Source organism: Coenobita brevimanus, chromosome 48 (genome assembly GCF_032717465.1).
Source record: "Coenobita brevimanus isolate Jiangsu-jjx chromosome 48, ASM3271746v2, whole genome shotgun sequence".
Lineage (NCBI taxonomy): Eukaryota > Metazoa > Arthropoda > Malacostraca > Decapoda > Coenobitidae > Coenobita > Coenobita brevimanus.
Genome location: NC_137001.1, coordinates 24,850,615 through 24,871,942, shown reverse-complemented (window position 1 = coordinate 24,871,942; position 21,328 = coordinate 24,850,615). Strand labels below are relative to the sequence as shown.

The following is a 21,328-nucleotide window of genomic DNA, read 5'->3' as shown; positions in this document are numbered from 1 at the left end:
AATCTCTTAAAAATTATCACAGAAAAGAGCCTAATACTCAATCTTCAGCTTATCCGATCAATTGCAAATCTCAAACAAACACACAGTCACACAGAACCTGGTGTGTTTATAGAAGGTGAATTGTTTTATATATATATATATTATTTTTAATTCATCATTCAATCTGCAGCTTATTCCAGTCCCTGAGAGACTTTTTTTTTATTTTGGAAGGCACTTGGTACTGGATGGTTTATTAAAGGCTATATAACCCATACATCTTGAAAAATCTAACCTGAATTGCATCACATTGTCTGCCAGTTGCAAGAATTAAAAAAAGAAAGAAAAAGAAAAGAAAAAACAAAAATCTCATAACAAAGAGGCTGATACACATTTAATACTCATTCTTCAGCTTGTACGACCGTTTCCAAATCTCACACAGACAGACAGTAACATGGAACCTGTAGAAAATAGCCAGGGGCATTGAGATATGGGAGATGATAGTCCACGCCCAAATGCCGTAGAAATTGAGTTGGGTTGGGTGAGCATCAGCGCGGGACGTCTCAAAGGTGTTGATCGCCCACATGGCTAGATTGCACACCAAGAGGAATGTCACCTGTAGCAAAGAATCAGTCATCATCATCATCATCATCATCAATATTATCATCATTGCTGTCATTTTCATCACCACTGTTTTCATCATCATCACTGTTATCATCATCATCATCATCATCATCATCTACTTCATCTTCACCATCATCATCACCACTGTTATCATCTTCATCATCATCTACATCATCATTATCATCACTGTCATCATCACCATCATCTACTTCATCACCATCATCATTACCATCACAATCATCACTTACAGTAGCAGGATCAGTAGTTGACAAGCCACTGATAAACAAAGCTACTACACATTCAAATGCTTACATACTGCCAACATTCCACTAGAAGGGGTAAAGGTGATGATGTTAAACTTATAAACAAATATATTAACAAAAAAGAGTGATATTAAATACATATGACTGACTTAATAAAACCAATGGGTGTACTTACCATCTCTCTGCCTGGTTTTCGTTCAAGTTGCTCGTGTGTGTAGCAGCAGCGTCGTGTGGCGTCCAGGATGAAGATGGTCTGTAGTGTGGTTTGGGTCAAGGTGATGATGGCTGACAGAAGAGGTAGGACCATGAACTCCTGGTCCTGAAAACAACAACACAAACTTCTTAGGTACGTACATAAAACATATATCATCATCAACATCATCATCATCACTTTTCTTTTCACCTACAGAAGGGATGAGAAACAAGGATAGAGAAGGCATGAATCTGAAAGAACTAACATCATCATCATCATCATCACCATCGAAATCATCATGTACCACCGAAAGATGGGGTCAGGGTGATAATGGTTAATATCAAGGGTTAGCAACGTTGGGTCTGGTTAGTACTTGGATGGGTGACCGCCTAGGAACACCAGATGCTGTTGGCATAACATTCTCCCTACGTGTCAAGTGGGGTTGGTGGAGGATTAATGCCCCTCCCTGTAAAACAATTAACTCTAAGCCCTTGGCCACCCCGTTTGGGATACATGGCGTCTGGCAACGAATGAATGAACATCCAGACAGTCATTAATAAAAAAAGTTCTTGCTTTGATAATTTATCAATATTATCATCATCATTATAATTTTCATCATCATCATAATCATCAGTCACATTTGCTTCATATAAACAGAGGGGCCCAGGGCTAGGCTACTGTCCCAATATTTAAGGCAATGGTGACCAGCCTCACTTTTCCCTGAGTGGCATTAAGTAAGCTCTAAACCCTAACAACCCTTAGATGGAACCCACACAATGGAAGCCACACATACTTCACCCAGTTGTAGTGTTTTATCCCACTAAACTACCATGTGTCTTTGGTTATACACCTTATCAATAATGGGAGAGCATTATGATGTAAGATGCAAAATAACTAACTGAAGAGATATTATCAGATTTCCTGAACCACTAACAGAGGGCTTAATGAGGATGCTGGCATTACTTCGGTGTTGGAGCATTCTAACTACGAGATCACCAGGCACCTAATAATTATCATATCTTGACAACAAACATAGTTTATTATGAGGGTATAATTTCCACCTGAACCACTTCTCAACACTGTGAAATCAGGCCACAAATACTACTACTGATCATTAGTACACTCACACCTCTTTACAAGTCAGTGTCCTAAAATATCACAAGTTTTCCATACGACTGGTATTGTACACAGGCGGACAATGGCAAATCAGCTTTACAGGTGGAAATGGAACTTTAATAGGCAGTATTTCTGTAATTGACTTGCATTTATCCCTTTCACTACCATGACATCTTTTATTTATTTTAGTTCCCACCAGAAGATGAAATTCAGCTTGGGATATGCCCCTGGTAGTGAAAAGGTTAACGGAAACCAGATCAAACCCCTCCAGTTCACATCTACTATAATGAGTGAAATCAAGTGACGCCAGCAACAATAACATATACTATACAAGACTTCACCATACTAGAGGTTTAATTATAAAAAAAATAATAATGTCAAGAAAGCAACCAAAGCAACCACATTTTGCTAGGACATAATATTTAAGAAAAAAAAAAATCAAGAGGTATAATAACTGAAATGAAACTTAGCAAAGTAATACCAGGATACAATCTCTGGCCCTCACGCTCCAAAGGCACACACATTACCACTGAGCCAAACAGAGGATCCACTCTTTGGTCCTGGGCAACAGGGGGCATTTATAGACCCCATTACAGAGGCACTGCATAACAGACTCACAACACGCTGCCTAAAAACTGATGAAAGAGATACATACACTCATGGTGAAGTGTCCACCGATGACAGTGAATGAGGTATAGATGTAAACACCAGTCTGGGCGATGAGTAGCAGTATGTTGTCCAGTTCTATGTCTCCCTCTGGTACAAACTCCAGCTCTCTCATCTGTATCATGCCCACCACCACCGTCACTGTCGCCACCCTGTATCACACAACATAATATTACCACAATGCTAACAAGATACATTTTCATCACACCACACAACACAAAATACCACAATCCCAATAACATATACTATACTTTCACATCACACAACACAATACAGTATTCTGCTAACAAGATATACAGTAGTTTTAACACATCAAACATCACCATGCTACTAGAAAATAAATGGTATCAGTTCACCAAGCACCACACTCGTTTACATCTACTAACTATCTGCCTTACTTCATTCTGAGGAAAGAGACACTACGAATACATTGGAAAGATAAGGCAATTTTGTCTGTAAAAAGAAAAACAAAGACTGACAGCCTGCAACACTTGTCTCTTTCAGTGAGTTGAACAAAAGGAAAGCTAAAATTGACTCATTCATTTCAATATACCCTAAATATATGGTGTTGGAAAGATCAGAAGTCACAGGCAATGGGAAAGACAAACTCAAAATGATAGTTCCAGAGTTGACCAGTTAAATACATGAATGAATGCAAGTATTAACTCTTGGAATAAAAAAACTAGACAGAAAATATAGGGGCAGGGGAGGAAATGAAAAGGTAAACAGAAATCTGAAAGCATTTTTGTTGCAACTGCCTTGGATGACTCTCACATTAAGTAACTGGCAAGAAACAGATAACTGGAGTCCTAATCATCATCATCATCATCATTATTATCATCATCATCATCGCTCTAACCAATATTCTTCTATCATACATGAGGTTAGTAACAGCCATAATCATCATAAACATTATTCCCACCAAGAGGTGAGGTAGGATCCAGAAACAAGGATATAAAAAGAATAAAAGTGAAAGACTAACATCATTCCAGCCTTCAGCATTGGAGGTCCACCTCGTACTAATCCATCTGCACATAGTTTGTATTTTTCTTTCTACATAAATTTCCAGTAGGACTCTCAGATATTCATTCAACTGACCATCAAGTTAAACTGAGGTTCCAGATTCTCCTCATATGCTTCTCTGTATATAATTTATCCCACCAGTCTAATCCCTGTCAGTTTCATAGTCACATTAACTTCCATACCCCATTTTCTCACACACTCCTTTACCACAACTATCCACCTCCTTCCTGGCCTGTCACTCTTTCTCCCATCTTCAAATTCACTCACATATACCCTTTTCACTGCCTTATTTATATCTGTTCTCTCCATATAATCGTACCATCTACACACACTCTCTCAGTGGATGCACACATGTACTCTTCTACAAGTTTACCAGTACCTGTCTGAATGTGTTGAAGGGAGTTTGTGTACATGTGTGCAATACTGTGTGGATTCTTCATAGTACCTGTATATGTTGTCTCTCTACCTCTGTGCAGAAGTTTCCCACAGAGCTGCATGTAGAGAAAGCTTATCTGTGTCACAAGTGATAAATATAAATCTTAACACCTAGACCCCAAATACTTACTCATGATGATTGAACTTGCCTGATCTTGGCCAGAAAAATATAAACAATATTTTCAAGCTGAAGGGGTTACAGACGGATCTTGTTTCCAATCCCTATAACCTTTGGATTCTTCACTTATGATGAATATAACCATCTGTCATTGTCACAATTTAAAAAAAAAAAAAAGTTGTTGGGCTGAAGATGTTAATACCAAAACATATTCCTCATTTGTAAGTACTATCCTAATTTGTAGAAAAAATATATTAATAAAAGGATTCTATAATTACATAACAGAGCTTGGAATGCACTCAAAAGTCTGCTTCAGCTGAGGACTGATGCTAAGCTGACCAACATACTGTATATTAAAGAAAAAATAATAATAATTGTGAGTAACTTTGCAACTTAACCCTCCTGTGAATTGTATGATGTGTGTTTCCAATATGGTGGATTTGTAATTTTTATTATTGATTTAAGCAACGTTGGGTCTGGTTAGTACTTGGATGGGTGACCGCCTGGGAACACCAGATGCTGTTGGCATCCCTATGTGTCAAGTGGGGTTGGTGGAGGATTAGTGCCCCTCCCTGTAAAACAATTAACCCTAAGCCCTTGGCCACCCTGTCTGGGATACATGGCGTCTGGCAATGAATAATAATGACAAAGAAAACAATGAAAAAAATCTGCTAGCTACACAAAATGCATAATATTAAAAGAAGGGAAAACTTACCCATATACAGTAAGCTCTATGATGTTGGCTTCCATGATGGCGATGGACTTGTAATTCTCATTGTTGATCAAGACAAAGAAGAGAATGAGGGAGATGATGGTGAGCACAAGCATGAGTATTCCCATGAAGAGGCCGCGGTTGGCATGTGCACAGTCGACGGAGTAGTGGTGCCGTGCCTTGCGTGCCACGTAGGTTGAGATGTCTGAGTCACCATCGTAGGCAACTTCTGGCTTGTTTATGTTGTTCCAAATCACGTACAACACACCTATGTAGAAAACAAAGGGAACATTCATCAGTGAGTATTCATCATCACTCTTATTTGCACTGCTGTAGGCAACTTCGGCTGTGTTTCTGTTGTTCCAAATCACATACAACACATCCATGTGGAAAACAATAGGAATATTTATCATCATCATCATCATCATAATTCTTGCTCCATCCAAAACACAACTCTATTTATTTATTTATCTATGGACAGATGTCTTAATTACCTCCATCTCTTCCTATCATCATCATCATCATAAATTTGTGCTTCATCCAAAACATAACTCTATTTATTTATCTACACACATTTGTCTTAATTACCTCCATTTCATCCTGGTGTCCATCATTAGACTGCCCTTCCTCCAGTTCATGTCACACTTATTCATATACCTCTCTACCTCATCCCTTCACCTCATCATTGTTCTCCCTCTCGTTTTTTCTACCTCCACCTCACTCACAGACACTCTCCTAGTCAATTTTCATCCTCCATTTCACTACACATAGCAAATCTATCTTAGGGTGCTTCTAATACTTTCCAGCACATTCACATCAATACTTACCTAGTGAAGATAAAAAACAAGAATTTATCAGCTCAGCGGAGTGAGTATAGGATGGTGAAAGGGAGGAGGTGTGCTAAGGAAAAGATGTGTTAAAGAAGTGGTGTGCTAAGGAGGTGAAAAGTATACTAAGGAAGATATGTGTTACAGAATAAGTACACTAAGGAAAAGATGTGTTACAGAAAAAGTACACTACACTTAGGAAGAGATCTATCTATCTATCTATTGCCAGACGCCTCAATCCCGTTTGGGGTGGCCACAAACAAATCGCCTCCAAGTCGCCCTGTCCCCCGCCATTTCACTGCCCTGCTCCCAACTCACACCCCCCTCTCTCATATACCTCTCCACCCCATCCCTCCATCTCATCCTCGGCCTCCCCCTCCCTCTTCCCCCCTCCACCTCACTCACATACACTCTCTTCGTCAGTCTTTCACCCTCCATCCTCTCCACATGGCCAAACCACCTCAGTGTGTTCCTCATAACGCTTCCTATCACATCCACATCCACACCACAACGCTCCTTTATATCCTCATTCGTCAGCCTGTCTCTCCATGTGACTCCACAGGCTCCTCTTAAATAACTCATTTCCACTGCTCTCACTCTTGACTTGTGTCCTTCCAACAATGTCCAAGCTTCACTTCCGTACGTTAGAGTTGGTATCACAGTACTGTCATGTAATAACTTTTCACTTCCATGCTCACTTCCCTGTTTCTTATCACTGCTTTCAAAGAACCAGCAACCTTTCTTCCCTGCTGTACCCTTTCAAGCACTTCACCCTCCAAACCTCCATCCTTACTCATCACACTAGGAAGAGATGTAATAAAAAAAAAAAAGTGCAAAGGAAGAAGTGCTACAAAGGTCCCTATGTCAATGAGACTATAACCTTAAAATTGAGCAAACTCACCAGCACAGAGGAGGGAGTACTCGATGGTGCAGGGGAAAAGGAATGGTGAGGCGTTGTCCACCAGTTCCCCCATCAGCTCAGAACGACTGCACTCGTAAATGCTGAATGCCTGTTGGTCCATGCTGGTGGCACGACGCACGATGTTGTGGCTGTCGTTGGCAACCTGGTAGAGGGGAACGGAAGGGAAATGACAAGGTATGAAAATGGATGAAGTATGTGATGGAGTTTGACATCCATTTTCTTAATTTGGTACTCAACAAAATGACTTTATAATCATTACATCTCTCTACAGCTATCCTTTTATTCTTCTCTACATTTTCTCTCAAACCATGCCACTTGCAGATATTCAATAAATTTTAACCAGAACAGAAAGGAAAAGAAATAGGAAAATTACAGAATGCCTCATTCACTTGGCTACATATTTTTCCAGCCACCACTGAAGCCTCTGAAACTCTTGGCTCAGTGAGGCAAGCAGTAATAAACTCTTTCAACATTTCCAATTTGAACCCTTTCTGTGATGATGACTTTTTTATGTTAATCTCTACTACTATCCAACAAATTTATAGAGAGACTTTCAGATCAAGGGGGCAGATTTAACCTTCATTAATCTCTTCAGTGTCAAAGGATCTCACAAACTTAATAAAACAGAAATGGAGTCACAACAGTGAAAAGATTAGTGGAGACTGTCTGATGCCTTTATTTTACGAGGTTTCTATTTAGCTGTACAAAAATCATCTGGACATAGTAATAACCATAAAATAAACACGAAAGTGAGCTAAGAACACTCCACCTTACACCATGTATGTGCTGGTGGCAGGGGTCATATTGGGTAACACTGGAGTGGTTGAAAGTCATATGAAGTTAAGGAAGGCTAAATCTAACCCATTCAGTTTGATGCTCTCTCATATGTTGTATAAAATCAATATATCTATCTGTTTATCTATTGCCAAATGCCTTCATCCCATAAGGGGTGGTCACAAACAAATAGCCACCATATCACCCTGTCCCCTGGCACTTCACTGCCCTGCTCCCAGTTCACACCCCCTTCTCTCATATGTTGTATAAAATCATCTGAACATATTATACATATATAAAGTACCTACCTAAATATTATGCTATGCTTCCACTCCAAGAATCTCCATACAATACAGAGGTTGGCAACAGTACAGGTGATGTTTTATGTTTTTAAGAACTGGAAGCTACATCAAGTGCCAAACCCAGACAATTACTTTCCAACAAGTGCTACAAGCTATTGGGAAAAAGCTGAAATCTCTAAGATGTGTGAAGACTATACTGAAATAAAACAAATCTCAATTTCCCTTACATCGTGTACATCATGCAGCTCTTCGTGGGGATCATGATGGCTAATTTCGGAGTGGTTGAGAACAGCATGCGTGGGGTCGGGGGCATGGGTGGTGGTGGATGTAATGTCGTGGTGGGAGTCGTGGTGGTCGCCCAGGACAGCAGTAGTGTCCTTGTGGCTGTTTCTGTGGGCCTGAGCTGCATGAATGTGCCCCGATGTTGCCTGGCTTACTGCAGTAGGTCATGGAAAGTTAGCTTACATCAGAAGTTATAGCTGGAAAGGATTATGTATGAGGGGAAAGTATGTATGCAAGTAAGTAAAGTACAGTATAATCACAAGTAAGGATTGTGTTAGGTAGGGAATATAAAGAAGCAGATGACAAGATCAGGAAAGGTTATACAGTACAGGAAAAAGATCAGGGAAAGTTATACAATACAGGAAAAAGATCAGGAAATATACAATACAGGAAAAAGATCAGGGAAGGTTTACAGGAAAAAGATCAGGGAAAGTTATACAGTACAGGAAAAAGATCAGGAAAGGTTATACAATACAGGAAAAAGATCAGGAAAGGTTATACAATACAGGAAAAAGATCAGGGAAGGTTATACAATACAGGAAAAAGATCAGGGAAGGTTTTACAGTATAACAAATTGTGTATGCTGAGAAAGTAAATTTACAAGAAAGGATTGTAATATGCAGAGAATGTAAACAGAGACATGAGGATGGACAAACCGGGGGAGGATTGTTATTACAGAACTGGTGTGATCTCTGGCTCATCTGAACGAAAACCTGATGAACTGCAGCCTGAAAATCCTCGTGTAGTGGGACTGGGTGGAAGCTGAGGGACAATTATAAAACAATGCATTGGACCTGCCCAGTTATATCAGTGTCACCATGTGAAGCTGTCTCTCTCAAGCAATATACTGTATGTTAAAAGGAATATGTATTAGGTTACATATGAAAACAGACTTAGTTACAAAGGATTAGGTTGAGAGAATTATGTAGTGAGAAGGAAACATAACAAAGTATTATGTATAATGTATGATGATGTTGGCAAAGAAATATGATGGCAGACATAGGAAGAAAGGATCCATACCAAACTGTGAGTTAGGGCTGCGGATGTATGGAAAGAGAAATGTATGAAAATCGATGAAGGTAAAGACAGAAGTAACACAATGAGAGCTAATGTGAGAGAGGTAGGAAAACTGGATAGCTATAAATAAAGAGAGAGAAAAAGAGAGTTAAGAAAATGTCTGCTGGAAAAGGCAGAAGTAAGAAAATTAATGTAGGAAGAAATCAATAAGAAAATGGATGCAGGGAAAGACAGATGTAAGAAAATGGGCACAGTTGGAAAGGATATGATAAATTTAAGTACTAAAATAGACTGCTGATATTCATTTCAACCAAGTGGCCAATTAACCTATACTTTCATTCACTTGAGTATCTAATGAAGATTTCTGAAGTTATTAATGCTATATGATGCTATAAATTATGTAAAATTATTGCATACATAAAAATGGATAAATAGTTCCTAATAATCTATCAGGATATAATGTTACTACCTTCTTTACGGATTATTCATTATTTAGTACTTTAAAAAACACCTTGCATACTTTTACTGCATTAAATCTGGTCAGAGTTAGTGAGAGTAGTTCACTTTTATCTTTATTGCTTTTAAAAGTTACAAAAGTCATATTATACTTTAATTATAACTTTACTGTTTATAAAAGTTACAACTCTATATATTCTTTTACCACAACCTTTTAAGGATACACAGTCAGTCCTCACTATAAGTCACCCCTTTTTGATGTTCTTTTTGCTATTAAAACTCTCAGTCTCCTACATTTCTTTCATTGCAATAGGTTACTAGGGTTGTACTGACCATCCGATTCACTTATATAGAAACTGTTTATTTACCTTCTCATGGTCAGAATAAATCTTGTATTTCATTTCAACTATAGTCAGACAATTTCATTCAATCCTAAAACCTGGGTGTTCAAGTTTTACTACTGTGTATGAAGATGATTTGCCTGCTGACCTAAACTCACAGTAATAGTTGAATAAGAAAAACTGTAACGATCTGGAATACTGTACATAGATGATTTATAATGAGGACTGTCTGTAGAGTCTTTAAAAAACACAGCTCTGCTTTATCAGGAAATAATTTAATCATGCCTTGCCCTCTCACCAGTGATGCAATAAAGAAATGACATTAAAAAAAACAATACACAACAGCATTTACGGTACCACTCTAAATATAATACCTGAATATCTGTCTCATGCTGTACCCTTCTACCAATGCAACTCAAAGTACAGTATAAATGTCTGCATTCTTTCAAATACCTTGGCACCTTTTATCAGTTCAAAATGCCCCTACTCATTCCTTCTACTTTACTCTTCCCAATGCTGATATTAACCCTTTGCAATGCTGACATCTTAATTTATTCTTACTACTTCCCTGCAACTTTATTAAACTTAGGAAAGACATCTTGTGCTGAAGAGGTTTATTAAAGGCTTTATCTAGTCCCTCTTGTTCGGAAAGTCTCCAAAGCTTAATAAACCTGTCCATAGATAATAATAATAAAATAGAGGTGCCATCATACTCAAGGGGTTACTCAGAACCTGCATCTCTCACTGACCCACATGTAACATCTACGACAAACAGGCATGAGACTCCACACTGACTTTCCCCACCCTACTACACTACCATGCCAATCACCAACCTCTACCCCAAAATCACACACACACATATATTAACGGTAACACAATCTTCCTCCTCTTCTTCTTCCTCCTCCTCCTCATCATCATCATCATCCAAGTCCTTTTTTTCCCCATTTTCCCACAAATAAATCGTTCAAGTCAACATGCCATTAAACCACACAGATAAGTCTGCTTAAGATCCTTACACTAAACACTACAACCTTTCTATGTAATAATTTTATATCACTTACCAGGCAAGCTAAAGCAATAATTAAAAGGTAGTTTATAATATCAGCACAGACTCCACATTACAAACTCTTCATACAAACATTACAGACACAACAGACACTACTACTTAAATATACAAAACATAATTCATGCATGTATGGGTCTGGTTTTCAAATGGTAGAGTGTATAGGTATCCACATATTGAGACTGTTGCTACTGTTCTGGCCCAAGGGTCATTTGAACATGATCCCAGTTGGCTACAGGCTGACTCTGTGCTTCCTCTACAGTTCACCACCCTACTTTTGGGGGATAGGACGGCAGGGGAGGGACATTTGTATAACTGAGAGCAGATCCATCAGGTTAAGCCAGTCCCACTATATGAAAGCATCTCTCTCCAGTACCAGCACTATGTATTATGTCGTTATAGCAGTTCCAGCCCAACTTGTAGTCTCTTCAGGTTTTGACAGAGACTTGGACCTTACTGAACAGGGTCCAAGTTGGGTATAAACAGTGGCATCATCACAATGAATACAGTTTCAATATGTGGGCATATATACATTTCTACCACATGTACATAATTCTGTGGATTTTAAGTTGAAGTATAAATGTTTATCTGAAATGTATCTTTCTTATAGAAGCATTGGTGTCTTTTGGAATTTCAGAAACAGAAGAGATGATCTAAAATTAGATAATGAATAGTTTACTGGGGAAAAATGTTAAGAGAACAGGGATATGCATCACTGTGTTTATCGGAAATGCTGTACATACACCACAGTTCACAGAAGAGCTGGTGTTATTCAGAAACACGGAGATGACAGCATAATAAGTTTGTTCTTAACCTACTAGAAAAGAATATTAAAAGAACTGGCTTATGTCTTTGCTGGAAAACACTGGGACAATTTAAACAAGGCCTACACTTCCTATATACATGTAATCTAGTCTCATAAAGTCCCATAATAATAAACAGTACTGGAAGAAGAAGAGGAAGGTTTAGGATTAATGCCTATTGACTGTACAAGAGTCTATAGGTAGCTGATCAATTTTCATTAAGTCCCAATCTTCCCTCTGAATACGACACCCACCAATCAAATTTACATCAAGGTCCTCAGTTATAGTGGTGGGTGAACAGGGACAAGGGGAAAACATATTTCATTCAACTGTCTGACCAACCCAAGGAATCTGTACAGGTACTGAAGAACAGTGAGGAAATAAGGAAAAGAGGGAGAGAGAAGATATGGAAACAGATGAAGCTACATTTTAACCTGCCTTAAGTCAGTTTTATTTACCCTTAGCAAGATTTTTTTTTTTTTTTTTTTTACTTGTAGGGGTTAGATAGTCTGAATTAATCCCTTCGGCACAACAGATCTTTACAAAGTAAAATATAATCTTATGCTGGTACCACAAATAAAAGAAATGAAAAAGTAATCAGACTGATGGAGTTAAGCTTTAGCATCAGACTAGGCAACTTTTAGTCACATGACATTATGTGACATGTGGTTCAGTGGGTCTGACTGCATGCTACTGACTAAGGGGCTCAGTGTCTGACCCCATACAAGGGTCAATGGATGATACAGTAACAGGAAGGTCATCTGGCTGAAAAGTGTTACATGCCTAAAAAGAGTTCTCAGGGGGAAGTGGTGGCTGAATCGGTAGAGAGGTGGCCTGCTGTCCTAATGGACTCAGGTTTGAATCCTGGCTGGAGCAAGGAACAGTTTACACATCTGAATTTCCCAAAATCAGACTTTATTGATCTACCAGAAGACCCACCAACATGTTGTAAAAATACCCCCGCTAATACCAATACACCAGTCCTGTACGAGAGAGCTCTAGCACGTATTCAATATGGATGGTGGGTATTAGTGCCTAAGTGGTGACATGTAGAGGTGTATGGTGTGTCAGATAAAAAAAAAAAAGGGGGGGGGGGGAAAACACCTCTGCCTTTCATGAGGGAAGTGCATTACTTCATACTGCAACATCTACTGTACTGCACATAAGGCAGTGGTGAAGAAGGAGAGGGACACCTCTATTTGGTGGCACCAATATAACTGGGTAACTCAGCTGTCCAGTTATGTAAACATCTCTAGACTCCCTCCATGTTCCCTTAAAGATGGGTGGTGGACTGCAGAAACAGACAACTCAGTCCAACGTCCATTGGGTTCATGTCAACTTCAGCCTGAGGCCAATACAACATGATAATGCCTGGGAAACCAGCACCAAGAGAGGGTTTGCCAACAGTTTCCATGTCCCAGAGTCTGCTTCCATTTTCTAAGGCTTGTGTTCTTGCCCAACATCTCAAGAATCAACAACAGAATACTGTCTTATCCATTCAAACACAAACTGTCTTCCCCCAAAAGAAAAGAGACCAATGGCTGGGCAAGAGTGCCATCAAATAATTATAGTTGCCCTTCCCAAAAAAAAGCAATGGGTTCCAGATTACCCAACAGGGTTTCTTTACCATGCTGCTGAATAGCACGGTTGCATACTTATCAACTGCATGGTGTACGTCACAGCTGCCTCTTTGCAAAGGTCACCTCACTGTTGCAAGGGTAAACAGTGACAGCCTATCTCATTTATCCCCACTGAGGTGTAGGGGTCCACGGCTACGTTATCATAGTCCAATAGAGTCCCCTCTTGGGGAGTGAACCTACTCAAGGCTGTCCTCCCAACCACGGCAATGTAACCACTAGACAACCAGACCTTACTTTCTGCTGAACAGTATGTTCACATAGCTATTGTTTCTCAACTCTGGTCTGCCTGACCCAGCAGACCCATCAACCACAGGTAAGCCACTGTCCCCATGGGGTCATCTAATGCATTCCCTACACCACTGATGTCATGTCTGTCTTAATGTGGCATGTGCTGTGCTAGTGCTCCACTATGTGGATTATGCAGTGTGGATCTTTTTCACAAACAGGGCACATGTCATTTGCAATTCCACTCAACCCAAATCTAAGCTGGTAACTGAAGATGGTGGGTGGTGTCCTAGTCTAAGCCTAGTTAGGAGAACTCAATCAATTTTATTTACGGATACCTCTGATAGGTGAACGTCAAAGGAGGAGCGGGGCATATGATGTCCTGAATGAGGGGTTGTTCTGCTCTACATATGAAATGAGTATGTAGGTGTTACCTTCAGATAATGATGGAATGTCTAGGGGTGGGATGTTATTAAAGAGGGTCTGGTCATGTCTGTACCGACTGTTTTATATGCTTAGTTAGGCTGTGTTGTTCTGTCATACAATGACATGGGTGTTGTGTGTTAGCACATGCTGCTGCATAGAATTGTGTACTTCTCATGTTAAAATATTTTCTAACAGGGAGGACTCTAGCTTCAAAGTATAAGTGAGCTATGAGAGTGGTGTTGGTGTAACCTGTGGTCTTCCACTGAGCATTGTTCTCCATAGCCTGCTAGGTGCTGTCACTGTTAGACAGGCTAGGGTCCCATGCTATGGAGGCACAGGACATCACTGCTATGATAAATTGTTTGGTGAGTAGGGAGAGATTCTTTTTGTTGCCCAAAGTTTGCCCCAGTAATTACCCTGAGTACACTAAGCCTGAAGGTGCACTGCCTTTTGATGTCATGTATGTGGTCCCTGAAGGTAAGTCCAGTGTCACACATCCCTCCAAGGATCTAAGTGAAGGGTGTGAGTGGCACAGGTACATTGTTAAGTGTAATGTTTGGGGTGCACCTGTGCTCATGACTGCTGTTGGTGATGAGTGTGATGGCAACTTTGGCTAGAGTGATTGTTAGCCTGTCATCCTTCATCCACTCCTAAAGTGTACAATGTGTGGGCTGTGTCTGTGATGTGGTGTGAGGATGTTATGGTAATGTCATCCGCATATACAGCAATGTCTGTGGGTGGCTGGGGTGTAGGACTCATGCATTTATTGGCTGAAAAGTGTGGATGAAAAACTGAGCCCTGTGAATCTCCATTAGGGAAGTTTTGTGTTTGTGATGACTTGCCCGGGAGTGAAAAATGTGACTGTCTGCCATATGAGTACTTGGCAAGCCAGTGTCTGGTGTTCTTTTCCATGTCTATGCTGTAGATTCTGGTGAATAGTTTGTGTCAGGGATGGTAACAAAGGCTCTAATAAGGTCTACTGTCATAAGAAAGGTATGCTGTGCAGGTCACGTGGAATTGATGCCATCAGATGTGTGTTGTGTGAGGTTGACTAGCAAGGTGTTTGTGTAGTGTAGTGCTATACAGTCGTGTTGTGAGGGAGCAGGTGAGAAACGAGATAAGACTCTGTGACGAATTAGGAATTTAGTTACCCTGAACTGCATACTAAGTGGTGTTATGGGTCTATGAAGAAGGATGAATTGGGTCTTGTTTGAGTGGTTGGTGAAGTCTGTGAGGGTCTGGATGCTGTGTGGTCTTAAATGTTTCAGGTGTATGTTGCTGATGACACCCAGCCCTGTGCCTGTAGAGTTCTCTGATTTTTTGATAATGTTGTGTGTCTGTTCTGGAGGATCAGTATGTAAAATAAAGAAGGGAAAGAGACATTAAACTAAAAAAGGGAAAGAGAAATTAAAATAAAGAAGGGAAAGAAACATTAAAATAATGAAGTGAAAGATACATTAAAATAAAGAAAGGAAAGTTACATTAAGCTAAAGAAAGGAAGGAGACAACAAAATAGAGAAAGGGAAGAGACAGTAAAATGAGGAAGGGAAAGATACAATAGAATAAAGAATGGGGAAGAGACAGACAAGATATGGGAAGGAGTGATGTGGAATGATTTAAAATGGAGTATGATGAAGCTATAATTTCTCTCATTTTTCTTGTTGGTGAACGAGATGCCTACAACTGAAATCAAATGACTGACATTCTAAAGAGATTACTAGTATTCTAATCAGACAGCTACAATTCTTGCCTATAAGCAAAGCACCACAAATACTACAAGACTCACTAGGGAAAAGAGGAAGTGACTGACAAAGAGTAGATACTGCAGCAATTTAAATAGTCTTACAACACTATTTTTGTTGTCACGTCGTCATTGTAAGTCAGGTCAACATTCCTTTCAATGTTCTGTACATCTCAATACATTTACGGTCATCCCTCTGATTACAACCTGTAAAATGGTTTAGAGAGTGTCTATAGCATTAGTTATTGCTAAAGCCATACTTTGTTAACCCTCTCAAGTATTATGATGTGAAGTGTATCGTATAATTTCTACAAAATGCTTGGTGATGCAGATTGTGGTGTTAAAATTTCAAAACACTTCAAGAGAAAACGCTTCCGCTGGTTTATGTTGTACTCTGATGTGTCACAGAGAAACGTCAGTTTTACAAAATAAACAACTGGCAAGTCTCTACTCTCTCCCAGAGTTCATGGGGATGCACCAGAAGCTGCTGACTTGCTTATCATACAAAAAATTCCAGACCATCTATTTGGAAACTACTGATATTCTGCTTTAAGACATGTTCTCTAATCTACACTGCCATAGGGAAAATTTTGAGCTATAAGGCCACAAGTATTTTCACACCATCTTTTTCTTTCTTCAGTGTTCAGAACTGCATTCACAGTCGTAACTTCTCAATCTCTTCCCAAACTTATAATACACAGCAAACACTGGTGATGTATGGTTCATGGTGATGAAATAAATGTGGGGAAAGAAAATCAGCCAAGAATAAAAATATCCGCTGCCCTGCTGAACCATTTTTACTCTCATTTCATTGGATGTACTTATTTATTCCTTTATTATGTGCTAGGTTGGAGGGTCAACTTATTTCATCAACATAAACTAGAGTCAGTTCCCACACCTTCCCTTTTTAGGTGGGGGGTTTGTTGATACAGTAGTTTGTGATGTGTGTAAATCAATGCAGACCAGGAGTAATTAATATTCATTAAGCCCTTTGACTGCCAACTGCAAACCTATCAATGATCGGATCTTGAATTTGGCTCTATATTGTATTTTGTTTTTCTCTTGGAGGGAACTGTTACTGCGGGCTCATGGCCTTTGGTTTCTTCTTCCTCGCATTAAAAAAAAAAAAAAAAAAAAAAAAAAAACTCATTTTGCATAGTTAATGTATCTGTGAAAACTGCCACACACTCTGAACTATGCAAATTGTTCCATTAGAGTCACTGTTATTTACGTAACATGGGGGAGGAAGTCCCAAAATTTTCTCAAAGTTCCAATTTCAGCCTTCTTGAAATATGTACCCCACCAAACATATACATAAAACACACTGATCATCATTAGGCATGAGATATCGCGCATGATGAAGTAATAAGTGGTCAATAAGTGGAATTTTAACTCACCTTCATTGATGATGAAGTGAAAGTTGTTTCGGGAGGGGGTATCTGAGGTTGACGGGATGGAAGAGAGGAATAAAGCAGTGCCTCTAACCCTTCAAGGACTAAAGCTAGGCATTAAAGCCCTCAAAGTCTCCCTCCTCCGTCAAATTTGAATGTCAGTACGAACAAAATGAAAGTCAGTCAGCCATTCTGCTACACAAAACAAGTTGGGGTAGATATTAACAGAGTTGCGTATAATGTGTTTCAAGCAATTAAAGGGTATGGAAAATGAGGGTCTACTGTAATTAATTCTGGGTAACATCAGACAGTTGTCTTTAAGTTCAGGGTAATTCATTGTCATTCTGTCTATATTTCCTCTCTGTCTATGACCTCCAGGGTGATACATAACACGTCCAGGCATCTACAGAGACATCACGATACTGGCACTCAGTTGTTTACTTTTCTTTGGAAAAGACATTTTTTTTGCAGGCTTTAAGCTTTTGGATTCTTGTTTTTGCATGGAGAGAAAAAACAAGTATTCATCCAAAGAGAACCCATCACAGCCACAGGGTTAAAGCTTCCTTTGGTACTCCAGTGTCTCATTACATTATCATATTATATAGCATTATTTCAGTAACAAAACTTATCTACAACTGTATTATTGTATCATCAGCAAATACATTTTTTCAATATGTACATTATCATATACTGTACACTGTACAATGAAAGCAAAAATAGTTAGGCATTATTACAAACCTTGTTATACAAAAATACAGTATTAATCATACCGAAAAACACTTGCCTGGTAGTATAATTATGAGAGATGTTTATCTTCATGCACACAAAAGAAAGAAATTACCAAAACCTTGTACAAAACAATGCAAAGAAAATACACTACAACTCCAACCAACTGAAGAGCATGTCAGGGATTAGTACGGTCGGAAGAGAGGCAGAAAAATCACTGTCATATAAAGAGATGAGGAATGGGAGATGGATGCTTTCAATATTTAAACTGTATAATAATATGTATTTAGAAATTGCACACTGAATGATGCTGAAGACTTTAGAAATTTAATATACCAAAATACAAGAGGAAATGAAGGAAATGGGTTCCAATCTCTATGTGCAATGTGTCTAGGCATCTTTAACTGACTGAATCTTGATTTTGGATAATATCTGTTCAGCTTTTCTGCATACACCCCCCACTTCTAAGTTTAATGAAAGAATATAACTGTTTGAAAGAGAGTAAGAAGTGGAGTTAACAAGAGATGGCGTGCACCCGATCAACACTCCGATATGGACCCTATAATGAAAGATAAATAACTGTTTGAAAGTGTAAGAAGTGGAGTTAATGAGAGATGACGTACACCAGATCAACAACATTCAGATATGGAACCTAACAATATATTAGTGTAGCCACCAACTACAAAAACTTCATTAGGGAAAAAACCTGTTGCCCCAAACACAACAGTAGCCTCTGACTGTCCCATTCAACCATCCCCTCGTCAAGCAACCAGCTATCAGACCGCCAGCCACCCACCAATCACTATAGTCCATCCATTTTAACTTGGCAGGGATTTTCACCCAACTGCAGCTTATTTCCTGCAGCTCAGTGACAGAAAAAGACAATGCTATGACTCTATTTTGATACCACTTATTTGTCATTCTAGTGGACCTGTTTTTATCTGATGGAACTGGGCCATTCCTACAACCTGAACACTAATTTGTGGTTGCATGAATTGAATGAGCCTTTGTTATGAATGAGCCTTAGTTGTGAATGAGCCTTAATTATGAATCTCCGTTGTTCATAGTCACAGTGATCCTTCAATCTGACTACATCTGGTGACCGACTGAACTGAAAGGGGTTAGGGATCTTTGTCAGGCAGGATCATAAATGCTTCAGTACTGTTCCATAGTGTTTTTTTTTTTTTTTTTTTTTACAGATCAGTCTTCTGGATTAAAGATTGCAATTTTAGGCCAAGTTAAAGTGGACAGAATACAGAAGCCTCCACCAGCACACTCTGTCACTGCTACACACTCACCTTCAAAAAGGATCTGAGCCCATAGATTTCCTGCAATTGGGAGATTAAGTATGGATGAAAATAACACAAAACAAGATCTGCTACGAACACTAGGCTGAGGAAGATATCATGTACATAAAAGTAAAGCATGTGTACAGAAATGCAAGGCACAGCTGGTCCTCAATTAAAGCTGTTTCACTGAAAGTTGTTTTGAAGTTGTTGAATTAACACTTATTTTTCAGTTAAGACTTTTGTGTAAACAGGCATCTCCACTGCTGATTATAGAAAAGTTTCTCAACTCCCTTCCTATCTCCTAAAAGGAGAACAGTGGACTGCAGGAGAAGGACAACTTCAGTTTGAAGTTCACAGGGTTCACATGCAGATGGACCTGGCCACCTGGGGTCACAACAACAGCTATGATTCATTATAGGGTTATTCTCAGTACTGTATTTTTTTCCTCAGTCTACATCCAAACAAATGATTTTAAAAGTACAGTAGAATTTTACCCACACACATCCTTGACTTTAACTGAGGACTGTCTGTAGGATGTTTCTGAAAGAATAATCTTTTAAAATGCACAGACACAGAAGGGGGATATAGCTTGATTTGTGATTTAAGTAAAGAAAGAACAGTCATGCTTTAATCTAGAGAATAAATTCTCACAGGTTTGCTACTATATAATTACTGTCTAACAGTCTGATGATTTGAACACAGTATTCTGAGTACAGTACTGTATTACTGCAGCACCAAATTATTATACTCTCCTGTGAGAATCAGCTACAAGAGACAGCAGTCAAAGAAAGAGTGTATGCAAGTCTGCAATATATATACATACTGCCATTACTAATAACACCTGAAACATACACACATCACATACATCTCACTGCAGTCACATACATCATACTGAGATAAAGCTTTTGTCATTCTACCTCTCAAAATAACAAGTTCTATGTTACGAAGCCTGTAGGTTTTGTGAGTTCATGTATTTCTATGTAGCAAGCATGATTCCAAGCACTCAAGTAGATACAAAAATTTGTTTTGGTGATGAGGCAGTGGATATGCTCACTGCTGAGGTTGTAAAATGAGGACAAGCAGTAATTTCTGAGCTAACTAATCATATATTATCTGCCCAAGGTCAAAATAAGCCCTACTGCCATAGCTTTTTTTTTTTTTTTTTTTTTTTTTTTGAGGTGTTCCCATACAAGAAGCAAAGCATTAGCAATTCCCATTTTCATTGTCTGTGTCATTGAAAATTCTGCAAAGCAACATAATATAGAGTACCAGCGCTGTATCAAGATTTGTGCGATACTATAGAATATAGAGAAAGGAATTATCTGTTGGAAAGCTAACGGAGTGATGGTCCTAGTGTGTGATGGTGGTAAAAACGAGTATAAATCATACTTGCTTCTGACTACTGCATTTTTTCAAGAGATGCTGCAGTCTTCTGTTTTTTAATCAGTCAGGGCTAATTCATGCTACTGTAACGAGCATAACAAGTTTCATTTTACAACGCTACTGGATTATAAACACACTAAACAGTCACACACACTCTTATATCACATCATCATCATCATTATCTCAACCTCTCATCACAGCAAAGGATGGGATGGTATGGATTCAGACAGCAAGCAAAAAACCTGAAAGACGGGCAATATCATTAAATAGTAAACAGGTAAATAAACACTGTGACCAAATAGTAATCCATTCAGTTTGATGATGTTTTATATTATAACCTGCCACCACCAGAGGCTTTTATTCACCTGATTAGACATTTTAGAACTGGTGAGGGTCAGATGTAACCTTCCCTAACGCCTCATTGCTAAGGGCTCGTCTATACTTTATAAAATCATCTGCCAGTTGCAAGAATAAAATAGCAAAAATCATCATACTGAGAGGGGATAAAAGGGGCTGGATACTCATTAGGCTTTATGGATACCTTGAAAATAAGACACACACACACACACACACACACACACACACACACACACA

The 21,328-nt window shown here is 39.0% G+C and overlaps 1 protein-coding gene across 3 annotated transcripts in view; it reads right to left on the bottom strand.

Annotated features, from left to right (window-relative positions):
* Positions 1 to 354: 354 nt before the first annotated feature.
* The window catches only part of LOC145399231 (proton channel OtopLc-like), a 35,602-nt gene continuing 14,628 nt past the window's right edge, over positions 355 to 21,328 (bottom strand). For 2 of the 3 annotated variants that reach the window (XM_080271920.1, XM_080271922.1), the window contains 7 exons: positions 19,361 to 19,390; positions 8,179 to 8,387; positions 6,855 to 7,017; positions 5,130 to 5,394; positions 2,828 to 2,990; positions 1,039 to 1,182; positions 355 to 592 (listed from right to left, as the gene is read on the bottom strand). In XM_080271920.1, coding sequence (XP_080128046.1) covers positions 371 to 592; positions 1,039 to 1,182; positions 2,828 to 2,990; positions 5,130 to 5,394; positions 6,855 to 7,017; positions 8,179 to 8,387; positions 19,361 to 19,390 — 1,196 coding nt within the window. In that variant the 3' untranslated portion in view covers positions 355 to 370. The remainder of the gene's footprint in view (positions 593 to 1,038; positions 1,183 to 2,827; positions 2,991 to 5,129; positions 5,395 to 6,854; positions 7,018 to 8,178; positions 8,388 to 19,360; positions 19,391 to 21,328) is intronic. The other variant, XM_080271921.1, reaches the window with a different exon arrangement.